Source organism: Papaver somniferum, unplaced genomic scaffold, assembly GCF_003573695.1.
Source record: "Papaver somniferum cultivar HN1 unplaced genomic scaffold, ASM357369v1 unplaced-scaffold_33, whole genome shotgun sequence".
In the NCBI taxonomy this organism is placed as follows: domain Eukaryota; kingdom Viridiplantae; phylum Streptophyta; class Magnoliopsida; order Ranunculales; family Papaveraceae; genus Papaver; species Papaver somniferum.
In genome coordinates this window covers 2,888,144-2,901,484 of record NW_020644373.1, presented here as the reverse complement: position 1 = coordinate 2,901,484, position 13,341 = coordinate 2,888,144, and the positions used below count along the sequence as shown (strand labels likewise).

General features: G+C 37.7%; 1 protein-coding gene and 1 long non-coding RNA gene across 3 annotated transcripts; one reads left to right on the top strand and one right to left on the bottom strand.

Annotated features, from left to right (window-relative positions):
• The first annotated feature begins 429 nt into the window (after positions 1-429).
• Positions 430-1,969, top strand: LOC113341968. Of its 2 annotated transcripts, XR_003356283.1 has the most exons (4): positions 430-969; positions 1,063-1,146; positions 1,303-1,443; positions 1,581-1,969. It is a non-coding gene; the product is annotated as an uncharacterized LOC113341968 (long non-coding RNA). The 2 variants fall into 2 exon arrangements; XR_003356282.1 differs by having other exon boundaries at positions 433-969; positions 1,303-1,969.
• An 8,320-nt stretch (positions 1,970-10,289) lies between these two features.
• On the bottom strand, positions 10,290-13,119 carry LOC113342013. The gene is made up of 4 exons (XM_026586681.1): positions 12,748-13,119; positions 12,034-12,589; positions 10,430-10,558; positions 10,290-10,381 (listed from the first exon to the last, which is right to left on the bottom strand). The coding sequence occupies exons 1-4, from the start codon at positions 13,117-13,119 to the stop codon at positions 10,290-10,292; spliced, it is 1,149 nt and encodes a 382-aa protein (XP_026442466.1).
• Positions 13,120-13,341: the final 222 nt, after the last annotated feature.

Genomic DNA, 13,341 nt, shown 5'->3' with positions numbered 1-13,341 from the left:
GTGAAGTGATTAAAATTTAACTAATCATTATCGAACTAATCTATTAACTTAGCTAATTATAATTAACCACTAAACATGCTTTTCCTCAGCCGCGCGTAGATCCAGGTGAAGAGAAACCAACTAGTAGTTTCGTATTATAGGCCAGAATAAAACAAGAGTACAGAACTAGTGGAAAATAAGTATTTTAATTCTGCTTGGACTTTATAAATAAGACTTCCATAGGCTTTCTTTATATGGTCTCCCAAAAGCAGTCTTTTTATAACAAAAGCAAATCAAACTGCCATACCAGTCTTAATGTAAAGGGGCAGTTAGTAAATATAAAAGGCTTCCACGTGGATTTATATTAGGACAGCCAGAGAAACATGTTTCTATGGTCCCACCTCAATTAAGTCCACCGTGAAAACTACTTTTCATAGTTCCTTCTAGAAACAAACCTTCCTCTCCCTATCACTTCTCTCTCGGTTATCCCATCTCATTCTCTTTTCTTTTCCCTTACCGACAAACCTTCTGCATCTTCATCTCATCCATGAATCTAGAAATTAAAACCCCTCTTCAACAATAATGGTGAAACTGGAAAAATCAACAGGAGAAATTCTCATTTTTTATCCTATTCCCAAACCTTGTTCTTCATCTTCTCCACAAATTCCCGAGATAACTGCAAAAGTTTATTTCTCACCTTCAAAAAGAAAAATCTTATCTTCTGAACTATGTTCATCATTGTTAAACAAACTCTTTACTTCATCTCCTCATGATTTCTGAAAATCCAAACTTTCCCAATTTTAAAACCCTAATATAATCGTTCACTTCCTCAAATCTATTCAAGGTCGTCAATTGATTAATAATTGGTGTTGATTTTCAATCATTTGAAGAAATTAAAAAGAACCCAAAATAAAAACCCTAACTGGTGTTGGATTTTTTTTGTGTCATGGGTAATTCTCAGTATTACATCTACAAACAGCTAATTGCAAGGTAAGAAACACATGATAAAATTCCTAATTTTCCTTTCAGTTTCCTTGTGAATGTGATTTATACTTCATTGATTTTGTTAATTTACCTCTGAAGCATACCGGTATGGACATGTGCGATTTGGCTACGGAGAGAAGGGACAAGAAGCTGTTCAAGAAATTGTATGCTGAGCAGAACTAGGTCAGATTTGTTTTTTTCCTGATTCACTGATACTGTTTGTCGAATTTTATTTTGTTTTGATGGATATATTGTTTCATTTTCTTGAGCAACTAAAGTTGTTTGGGATTCCTATTTTGTTTGTTCCTTTGAATTGAAGAATCTTGGTTTACTTTTCAGGGGTTTGGAATGGGGTGTTGGTTACTACGATTGATAAATTAACAAGTGAGGAGACCCCAACTTCATTGTCTATGGAAGATCTATGGTTAATGAGTGGTATTAGTTAGTCAATATGTCCTTTACATTCAGTTCTGGTAAAGGGTATGTTATAACTTGGTTTTCGGGTTCTTGAAAATTCTATAATGTTTTCACTGATCCAAATCTTACATTATAAGTTTGTATTATAGGATTTACTAATTCGTATCTCAAATCTATTGATCTCTTTTGTATTATATTAGGACGTTGTGGACGATTTGGTGTTGGTGTGAAGGTTTTCAGGAAGGAGGATAATGTTATAAGAGTTTTTTTTTGGTGTCTATGGAGGATTAGAAGGTGGTTGTGTTTGTGTTGTAGGCGCTGGTGGACTAGGAAAGGCTAATGGCGGAGGTATAGGTGATAGTGATGGGCATGAATAGATATTGTAGATTTGTGTCATGTTGGTATAGATTATGTGCACTCGCTAGCATTTACAAGGGGTGGCGAGCTTTTACATATAAAATATGTGCTAGTAGTTTTCCAAACGCAAATTTCTTGGGAACTATAACTAGTCCAAAATGTCAAAACATTCACCAGAGCCATAAGTCACTTTAATGGTTCGCATTCTACATGAATATTTTTCTAAATTTCACCTCGTTTCCTTTGTAATATTGAATTACCATTTGCATCTTAGGATGGTCTCGATCCTCTTTTACTGAAGACTTTGTAAAAATGAGTGATATGCTTTCTTCTCTAAAAGACTAATGGAAAGGGGGGGGGGGGGGAATCTAGTACTATCGAAAACACTTATTGAGAGTGTTTGAGGGTGAAAACAGTTTCTGCTGGTTTCGGTAATTTCGTGTGATGTGGGTGAGAAACAAGTCTAAACCCTAAACAATGTACTGCAAGGGAGTACTTTAGATTCGAGAGATCAATCTGTACAAGTCCGGCCTAAACCAAGAAATGGTCGTTCCATACTTGCTTCGGTCACAAAGTGGAGGAGAAGGGTTGGTTTCGGGGAGGGAAGCGAAGAGAGTGTTGATACCAGAATAGTTGATTCTAGAATACTAGTTGTTTTGACTTGTATCAGGAAGCGTAAGATAACATATGGGAAAGCTAACAGGTGATTCTGAGTGTTGTATGCTCCTGACCAAAACTTGTTATTCGGTGGAAATAGGTAATGCCTATTTATACAAGTCGAAGTGAAACGTACTCTGGTCTCATTAAGAAATGGAAAACGGGTGAGTAAATGGGAGGAGGTGGTAACCGGTAACGCTTGGAATTGATGTTCCATAAAAGAAAGCGTTTCACCATTACTCCCTGTATTTACTAACTGCCTCATCCTTATGACACTTTCTTATAACGAGTGCAGTGTACGCCACACGCTGTAAACCGCCAAACCAATACCCAATGAGCATCCCCCAGTTTATGACATGTGTTGATATCTCGAGTGTTTTCGTGGAAAACATGTAGCATGTTGTTGTTGTCTGGCAAGTTGATCTTGGGAGACTTAACGGCTCGATGGTGACCTTCAATGGTCGATATTTTGCATCTTAAGAGGAAGGTATCCGTTGATTATTGCAACCTTTCGTTTGGTATCCAGTGGCATGAAAGTATGATCAGTATGGCTTTAATATGGCCCAGTTTAGGGCGCGACCAAAAGTTAGGATTCTGGCTTTGTTTAGGCGCGACCAAACTAGGGCCAAAGTTGCCATGCGTTAGCTGGTAACCTTGGACGGCTAAGATCTGCATCTTAGATGAAAAAGTGGTCGTTGATTGTTGCAGGCCTTCGTTTTGGTAGCCGCATAGGGAAGGCAGGCATGGTATGGCGCGACAAGGTGGTTGGCATGCCATTGGCACATGTGGCATGGCATGCCTTGGCGCGGTTTGGTGTGGCCAAAACTAGGGTTTTGGGCCAAAGGTTACCATGCGTTGTTTGGCGACATTGGACGGCTAGGATTTGCATCTAGGATGGAGGGGTGGCCTTTGATCGTCGCACGCCTTTGTTTTGGTAGCCGCATGGGGAAGGCCGGCATGGTATGGCGCGACAAGGGGGTTTGCATGCCATGCCTTGGCGCGTTTTGGCGTGGACAAAACTAGGTTTTTGGGCCAAAGGTTACCATGCGTTGTTTGGCGACCTTGGACGGCTAGGATTTGCATCTAGGATGGAAGGGTGGTCGTTGATCGTCGCACGCCTTCGTTTTGGCAGCCGCGTGGGGAAGGCCGGCATGGTATGGCGCGGCAAGGTGGTTGGCATGCCATTGGCACAAGTAGCATGGCATGCCTTGGCGCGGTTTGGCGTTGCCAAAACTAGGATTTTTGGCCAAAGGTTACCATGCGTTGTTTGGCGATCTTGGACGGCTAGGATTTGCATCTAGGATAGAAGGGTGGCCGATCATCGCACGCCTTCTTTTTGGTAGCCGCATGGGGAAGGCCGACATGGTATGGCGCGGCAAGGTGGTTGGCATGCCATTGGCACATGTAGCATGGCATGCTTTGGCGCAGTTTGGCGTGGCCAAAACTAGGGTTTTGGGCCAAAGGTTACCATGCGCTGTTTGGCGACCTTGGACGGCTAGGATTTGCATCTAGGATGGAAGGGTGACCGTTGATCGTCGCACCCCTTCGTTTTGGTATCCGCATGGGGAAGGCCGGCATGGTATGGCGCGGAAAGGCGGTTGGCATGTCATTGTCACATGTGGCATGGCATGCCTTGGCGTGTCCAAAACTAGGGTTTTGAGCCAAAGGTTACCATGCGTTGTTTGGAGACCTTGGACGGCTAGGATTTGCATCTAGGATGGAAGGGTGGTCGTTGATCGTCTCACGCCTTCCTTTTGGTAGCCGCATAGAGAAGGCCGGCATGGTGGGTCCAAGGATAATGGCGCGCATGGCTTGGCATAGTGGGGCCAAGGGCTTGGTACATAAGGCTTGGCATGGTGGGGCCAAGTCATGGTGCGGTTGACTTGGCATGGTGGGGCCAAGGGTTTGGCATGCCATCGGCGCATGGTGCGGCTAGCATGGTTGGGGCCAAGGCAAGGTGCGGTTGGCTTGGCATGGTCAGACCAAGGGTTTGGCATGCCATTGGCGCATGGTGCGGCTAGCATGGTTGGCATGCCTTGGCGCGGTAGACGTGGCTGACATGGTTTTCCATTGGCACAGTGGTGCAGCTGGCATGGTTGGCATGCCTTGGCGCGGTAGCATGAGAATTACGGTTTGGCATAGATGATGTCGGTCAATGTTAAGGGTTCTGCCGTGGAACATGACACATAAAAAAGGATACCCTGGTAATTCTTACGTAGGTATGCTGATCGATTCAATAAATGTGCTAATGATCATAGTGACATCACGTCAGATGTGCGGTTTTACGATTTTAACCCTAAGCTAAAAACCACCATCAACAGAGAGATATGACGTCACTTCGCATTCTGTCAAACTTTTTACCATAGTCTCCTCCACTCGAACACAACGATGTATGTATGATTCTTTTCAAAACGAAACATCATGTCAAAACCAAAGTTCCTTTATGGTTATGTCAAAGCTTATATGAGTCAATTCCCAACATTTCATCGTCGGAGTCAATATGGATTCAATAATCCAGACACTATAGTGATTTACATTTCACTAGATTGACTCATTAGTTTCTCTAAAATATGTTTCCTTCCACATGCATTAGAGATATAAAATATGTCAATCAATTACATTCTCATAAGTGTGAGTTTCTATATGATATCCACTTGCACGGGTCTCTTTGGAATTTAACAAGGTGATTAGCTCTCGGTACATGTAGAGCTTTTGTGACTTTTAATCTTTGTTACATCTTGGAAACAAAATTTGAGCAGTGCTTCGCTCGATGATCCAATCATCGTAGTCACATTATAAAGAATTAGTTTAAAACTAATGTATATTCCTTAAATTAGTGGGAGAAAAAACCACTATCAGTTAGACAATGAGTCTTGAGAGATTTAATAACTGGTGTGTCCTTATTGCGTAACAAAAGTGGGATCAACTCAAGTACTTTAGAGTGAATATATGTTACATTTCACGGGGGAAGATATATTTTCCATCCAAATATATGTCAAGTGCATTAGAAAATTTATGTCTCGTGGCAAGAAGATTCATTCCCAACTCTTTGGTAATAGCTAGAATTACATCTTAGCTTCATCTCATATTCAATTGATACATGTACGTTGGTGTCATTACTGCTGGGAGAAAACTACATCTTTGTCTCATGATATATATGTCCATTTTCACATGATTTATATGAGTCGGTACGTCTAACCCTCATTACTTCGGAGTTCTTTCCATTTTCATTTTTGCTACATTTAGCTTAATTTAAGAAATTTCTTTATCTCAATAGGCCAAGAGAATCTCACTACACATGTCAACCACTTACTTTAGGTTAAATAGATTACTAATGATGGTTCTCTTGTTGTTATACTTCAACATATACTGGTTTGTTAGTATCATGGATGAAGTATAGAAATGGAAATTTTCTGACTCATATCACCTTTTGTAAGTTCTTCCATAAAAAATTAGAATGCATGTGATTTTATTTGCAACGTCTTTTGAAACTACGAACTCATTAATAGTCGAGCAAATGGATTACATCCCATGGAACATTCAAATTTGGGGAGAAAATATCATGTACGCAATAATATACAACATTCAACTATAGCCAATATCATATTCAAGAAAACTAAATAACATTAACAAAAATTCTTAATGAACGAGATCAACGGTCATAATTCAAATTGACCGATTATATAATATGGACTTATCTTGAGACAAAAAAAAATTCTAAACCCAAATAAATAAGCCCAACAAATATTTCATAGGTTACATACCTCAAGTTTTCGTTCCCACCATACATAGACAGAACCGGAACGGCCTTAAATCGTGCACAGCCACGAACACAAAACCGAGCTAAAACAGGAGATGCTCTGAACTTGGAATCGGCTCGGCTGGAATGGGACCAGACCGGTATGGTCGGTTTGGCTCCGATTTGGCTGGACCGAAGCCGGTTGGCTTTCCTCTTCTTTTCCTCCTTTCCCGGAGGATTACAATCGACTCACGGAACCAAAAAAAAAACTATGATCAGATTCTGAAGATCAACTTTCACGCCCAAACAACGTAAGTATATATTATTATTTTAATTTTGACTATGATTATTTTAATTTTGACATACGATTAATTTTAAATTAACATATAACCACTCAATTAGTTATAGTATAGCACAGATTCCAATCAATTCTCACTAAATATGCCGGAATAATAAAAAAATAGGGAAAAAATAAAATAAAATAAATATTAGATCCAACTTATTTGATTTGATTCAGCACTTGCAACATTAACTTGACGTTAATCCTTGTAGAGAAAAAAAAAATCAATCAATCCAATCTACCTCTGCGGAAAAGTTTTGTGCATGATAACGTGTTATAGAAGAATTATAGATGAAACAAGGAAAGATAAGAGGAAGGAGAGGAATAATCTCATTAGGAGATTAGGATAGAAGCATCACATAGTTTCCTTCATATACAACCCTAGAAATTTAGTTGAACCGCACATCCATGGACCGTATATATATAGTGGTGATTGATATTTGAGGTCATATTAGTAATATCATGACACCAAATTATTTTATTTTTTTGTAACCAACCAAAAACAAGACTTCGCCGGAAATGAGCCTTTTCTTTATTATAGAACTAGTGAAACCACAAGTGCTATGCGCTCGCCCGTGAACCTAATAGTTTAACCATACAAATCTGTTCAAGTCGTGATATTATCTTTATTAAACTGCATTCACACTGTACATTATTTTTTCTCATGCCATTGAGGAAAAGGAAAAAAATGAAAGAATAGTTCTAAGAATATGATTAATCACGGTCTATAAACTCTATGAATTTACTCCTTTCGCCAAGAACATACATTCGTCTCTTCATTGGAAAAAATAAATATACGGGTGTTAAATATTGGGCCGTCGGGCAAGAAAAGAAGAGGCGAAACAGAAATCGTCCATTCTCTGCACATATACTTACCCTCCGTGGGCATATTAGTCATTTCAACCTTCATCTTAGCTTCCTCCGCCGTAACCCCAAAAGTTTTGCATCTTTACCAACCAAACAGACTACTCTTTTTTGTAAACTTTTTCTTCTCCGCTCGTTGGTATCCCCGTCGCTAATGCTTGAGCACCACCCCTATACCGGGTTTTATATGATAATACTAACTGCTACGTCGAATTAGCTCTATAAGGGTCGGGAATTATCGATTAATCTTTGCAGAGGAATGTTCGTCTCTTTCTCTTCCACCATCACCACATCTACATTTATCTGTTTAATATGTTAATAGGTCGAGAAAACAATTTGTCTATTCCAAGGATTGAAGATAACTATGTATTTAGGTTACTAAAAATAAAAGTATCAGTAAAATTTCACAACGATTAACAAAGGATTCTTTGATTCTAAGCCATCACTTCATATAAACACGGAGATTAATTTTAATAAAGTACAATATCTATTCATTTGAGTTCGATATGATCGTCAAAAATATCATTTTTAAGTCTTTTCTCTTTTGGCCTTTTTCTTTTGGTTTATGTGGACCTAAATTTTTGATTGAACCCCTTGTTCGTATACTTATGTAACTTGATTGATTCAGTAAAAAAAAAATTAATTATGTGATTATTTTTCAATTTTTTTTTGTGTAATCGTTTCTGATAATGCATGTTGTGGTGGCGGTCGAGGTGAAGCTTGTGCTAGTAGTGGAGCAGAAAGACAACCTTCAATCTTACTAAAATTTTTATCTCTAAAATCAAAACAGGTTAAAGGCCTATTTTTTTTTCTAAATTGTATTACCAATAACAGAGCATGTTCTGTGATAACTATGGTGGTGTTGCTGGTGGTGGCGGCGCAAGTGGTATTCCGGCGGTAGCTGAAGATGTTGAGGTGTTGTTGTGGCGGTGGTATGGTGGTGGTAGTATGTGGCGATGTTGGTGGCGGTGGTGGTTGGTGGTGTTGTGATGCTAGTGTTGTGGCGGAGATGATGTTGTTGTTGAGAAAAATAAAGTTAATTCTGATCCTTATTTTGGTCTTATCGAAAAAAGCGATTGGACGTACGTAATCGGTTCAACAATAGAATTAAGTTTCTTAGTCGATTTGTTGGACTATAGGGAAAATTGCTTCGGGCAATTATTTCCTTTATTTGCTCGAACCTTTGTCATTTTGTGACAAAAAGGGGGAGAAATATATGGAGTGAACAAGTGATTTTTAATCATTAGGAAAGGACAATTGTGCTTAAAACATTATATCTAACGAAAGAGTAATGCATTGACTAAGGGGGAGAAACGTATCATATTGTTATGTAGTAATTCTTAATACAAAAGGGGAATAACAAAGATGTTTGGATTGAATATTTACCTAGCTTGCCTTTAGGGGGAGTAAAAGCATTTGCTATTCAAATGTCAACAGCGGCTGATGCGTGTCGTGGGTGCAACAAATTAGTGATCTTAATTTCACTCAATTAACAAGTAATATAATGAAAGTCAAGTTCGTTCCCATGAAGAGCAATGAGATTTAGTTGTTCAAAAAGTCACAACGGGAGGTTTTGTTTTAGATTTAAAAGTAAACAAACAAAGTAATTAAAAGATTAAGTTGTAAGAAATACGGAGAGAGATGATCGATGAATCCTTCTTCGTTACTAAACCATCAATGAGTTAACATATTCATCAATTCATCATTAATCATAGATTGTTATCAACTGTGGAATAACAACTAGCGCAGTGCTATCCCCTAAAGTCCCTTGGTCACTGGATACCGAAGTGCTCGAATATCAGATTCTATTCGTCCAAGTCACCAATAGTAGCGCACTCAAGGTGTAACTTGGTCAAATGATTTATATTTTATGACTTAGATTAATCTTAGTAGTTAGACTCTTAGCGCAACGTCCACTTTCTAATGTTGCTCTACACACGATTGCTTCATAGAATCCCTCCACAAGGTCTCACATTTTCTACTTGTGTATGGGTTATTCAAGGATATCATAACCCTTTACTAGCAATAAATCAATCAATAAACTATTATAGTTGGCCACCTAGAGCAATCAATTAATCAATCATAGAATTCATTAAAGTAGAATCAAACAATAATCATATGAAGAACTCAAAATAGATGTATATATTAATCCAAATCAAGTCTAGAACTCATAATTCATCCTCAATCAATTGTGGGTTTAGCTACTCATCGATGTAGAAATACCCATGTTAAACATATAAGAAAATGGAAGAGAAATCGTTACGATAATGAAATCGCTTCAAAACCCTAACTTTTCTTCCTTGTATTCTTCTCTCCAAAGGCGTCGTTCAAAATTAAAAAGCTATTAATGATAGAAATATCTCTTATTTAGATGTCCCAAATATTGATGTGCTCGTGCGTCGAATCCCGGTCAAAGCAGTTGCCAAAACTAGCCAAACTAGCACTAAAATCACGTATAGCTCGTGTGAAAGAACAACCCACGTCCAAACTGTCTTCATGGGCTCATGCTTGAGGAAGAAGTCCAGCCCAACAATCCTGGCTTAACCTTATTAGCCTGTCATAGTGTAAATTTCCACTGACCTTCTCAAGCTTCTACTGATACAACTCCCTCCGTGAGTTTTATTTTTCCTTGAAATTTTGTTTACTCCTGTCAGAATCACGGATATACATGTTATCGTTTTTTTTGCTCAGTAATATTGAATTTTATTAAAACCAAAAATATTCAAAATTACAGCACAAAGCCCATTATTAGACTTAGCAAAATTGAGCCTTTTTTAACTAGGCTTACAATGAATTATTGAAATCTAAAATAAGAAAAGAAAGGAATTTGTAACTTTTTAAGGAAAGGAGGTTTCCTGTGTACAAAATGTATTATCCCTTATTGAGACTTGCTTCCTTTTTTGCTAATGAATCCGCAGAGAAATTGATTTCTCTGAAGCTGTGAATGAACTCTCATTGAAGTTTAGCACATATGTTGTTCCATCTGGTGATAGCTATCCAAGGAAGATTCCTTGATATAAATGCTGCAACGGTTGCCTTTGAATCTGATCTAAAGCAGACATTTAGTAAGCCTTTAAAAATTACCCACTCACCTGCACATAAGACTGTCATTACCTCTGCAAGAAAATTTGTTGCAATGCCCATACCCCCTGAGGCATCTACTAGTACTTCTCCATTCCAGTCTCTCCCCATAAATCCAAAACCAGCTTGACCAGGATCACCTTTTGATGCTCCATCACATCAAAACAGGATTTGATTCTCTTTTGGGAGGGCAAAGAAGAATTCTTTAACCTGAAAAGTTTTAACTTTCCTGCAACTGAGATTGAAGAACTTTATAACTTCCTGGTCATAAGTAGAGTTCCACATTGGTTGTTTCATTCTGCAGTCACTGTCATGAGTAAATTTCACTACTCTTCTTTTCACAAATTCTTGATCTGCTGAAGCATTACCATACACCACTTTATTTCTTAAGAACCATATTTCCTTCATTGTGATGAAAGTTGCAGTTCTCCAAATTTCTTTCACTGCAGGACTCTTTGAATGTGCATAATTTAGAATATCCTCCAGAGATTTTGGATTGAGAAAATTAAAAATTCCTCCCAACCACTTCTAAATAATCTCACTGAAGTTACAGAACCAAAGAATGTGTTCTAAATTCTCTTCAGCTTGCTTGCAGAAAGGCCATCTAGATGCTAGTTGGAAGTTCATTCTTTTCATGTTATCATCTGATGGCACTACATTCCTTACTATCTTCCATACATTATTAGAGATACTGGGATGTATACTATTATGCCAAACATGCGTTGTCCATTGTAATGCTGGATATTTTTTTCTTATGAGTTCAATTGCAGAAGCAACAAAAAAGTTACATGTGGAAGTTCCACACCAGATCCTCCTATCTCCCTTGTTATCCACCACTGTAAGTTCATTATCACCAAAGAAACTTGAGTATTCTGGTGGAATTGTCCATTCACCATTATGCAGGAAATCTGCAACTTTTAAGTTTGGCTTATTCAGCATCACCTCATTTTATGGATATAGTTCACATAAAGGCTTTTCTTTTAACCAAGCATCCTTCCACACTGAAATGTTTTTACTATCTCCAATTAGCCATCTTGAGTGATTGTTTACTTCAGAGAGGACCCATTTAATTCCAGGCCAAATTGAGGATTTTTTGTAATATAAAATCCATTATCCTTCCTTGTTCCGATATTTAGCTCTAAAGAATTTGGTCCATTCTTCTTCTCCATTTTGAATTTTTCAGCATAATTTCATAAGCAAAGCTTTATTGAGAATATGTAGCCTTTTAATACCCAAACCACCTTCAGAAAGAGGAGAGCAAACTTTGTGCTATTTTAATGTAATCATTTTTCTTATATTTGAATCTCCATACCAAAGGAAATTCTTTATGATTTTTTCACATTCTTGTAAGATTTTTGCAGGCCATTTATAGACATACATACTATAAATAAGAATACTGTTGAGAACAAATTTCACCAGGATAATTCTTTCTTGAAAAGATAATAAGTTCCCAATCCATCCAGTTAACTTGTCTTGAAGATACTCCACAATTCCCCACACTTGAGAAGTTTTTACCACTCCTGGATTTAAGATAATGCCAAGATATATATCAGGATATGATGATAAAGCCATATACACTCTTCAACTAGTTGTAATTTTGTTGAATCACTTGTACCTCCAACAAAACATTTACTCTTTGAAGCACTGACAATTTGGCCTGAAGCTTGTTGGTAGTCTTTAAGAGTTTTCATCAATCTTCTAAGATTTTTTTTGTCTCCATTGCAAAACATGAAAATATCATCAACAAAAAATATATGGGTTGGTTGGATTCCATTTATGTTAACCATTGGAATGAGAAGATTTTTATCCACCATTGAGCTAATGGTTCTACTAAGAACAACCTCTGTTATAACAAATAATAATGGAGATAATGGATCTCCTTGTCTGAGTCCTCTCCAAACACTGAAATAGCCAACTGGACCTCCATTGATCAAGACAGAGATTTTTCTTGACTTCAATAATATATGGATCCATTCTATGTGTTTTTCAGAAAAACCAAAACTTTTCATAGCTTGGAAGAGGAATTGCCAACTGATGGAATCATAAGCTTGTGCAATATCAATTTTTAGAGCCATATTTCCTCCCCTTCTTTTGGTTTCCAATTCATTAACAAGTTCTGAAGCTAAAACTATTTGATCTTGGATGTTTCTCCTTTTAATAAAAGCTCCTTGCTGAGGGGAAACAATCCTATGAATAATCTTGCTCAACCTTGTTGTAATTATTTTTGTGAAAACCTTAAAGCTAAAATTCATCAGTCCAATTGGTCTGAACTGGTTAGCTTTCTTAGAATTTTTGACCTTTGGAAGAAATAAGAAGTTAGAGTTCATACCAGTTGGAACGAAACCTTTGGTCCAGCAGTGTTGTATAGATTTAAAAAATCTTCACCAATGATGTGCCAAGTAGCTTTGTAGAACCATCCACTGAATCCATATGGTCCTGGAGCACTATCAGGATCCATATCCAATACTGCTTTATGGATTTCATCAAAGGAAGGAATAGCTGCTAACATTTGATTATCTTCAGCATGAACAAGTATAGGAATTGCATCAAAAACACCATCTACCGTGTGAGTGTGCTGGAACTTAAATTTGTCTTCAAAGTGTTTTAAAAGAACTTCAGAGATATCTTGTTGACTTGATATTATATTTCCCTCATTATTTTCTAGTTCGACAATAGCATTTTGGGTTTGTCTAATTTTCATTTTTACATGAAAATATTTTGAGTTGGAAGTACCTTCTTTCAACCACTTGACTCTTAATTTCTGCCTTTCTATTTCATTATTCTGCTAAGAGAGTACTTCTTGTATGCCTCTAGCCGTGACAAGATTGTTCAATAACTTTATGTCACTTGGATTTTCATCTGATTCTAAAGCTGCTTTCAACACATTCTTCTCAGGCAACTGGAGTTTATGTTTAACATCTCC

Excerpts from the sequence above, each read along its gene's own strand:
- LOC113342013 (XM_026586681.1), bottom strand. The coding sequence starts at position 13,119 with ATGAAAATTAGACAAACCCAAAATGCTATTGTCGAACTAGAAAATAAT. Across the intron at positions 10,559-12,033 it reads GAGTAAATGTTTTGTTGGAG|GTGATCCTGGTCAAGCTGGT; the intron begins GTACAAGTGATT and ends GAGCATCAAAAG. Across the intron at positions 10,382-10,429 it reads AATGACAGTCTTATGTGCAG|ATTCAAAGGCAACCGTTGCA; the intron begins GTGAGTGGGTAA and ends GCTTTAGATCAG.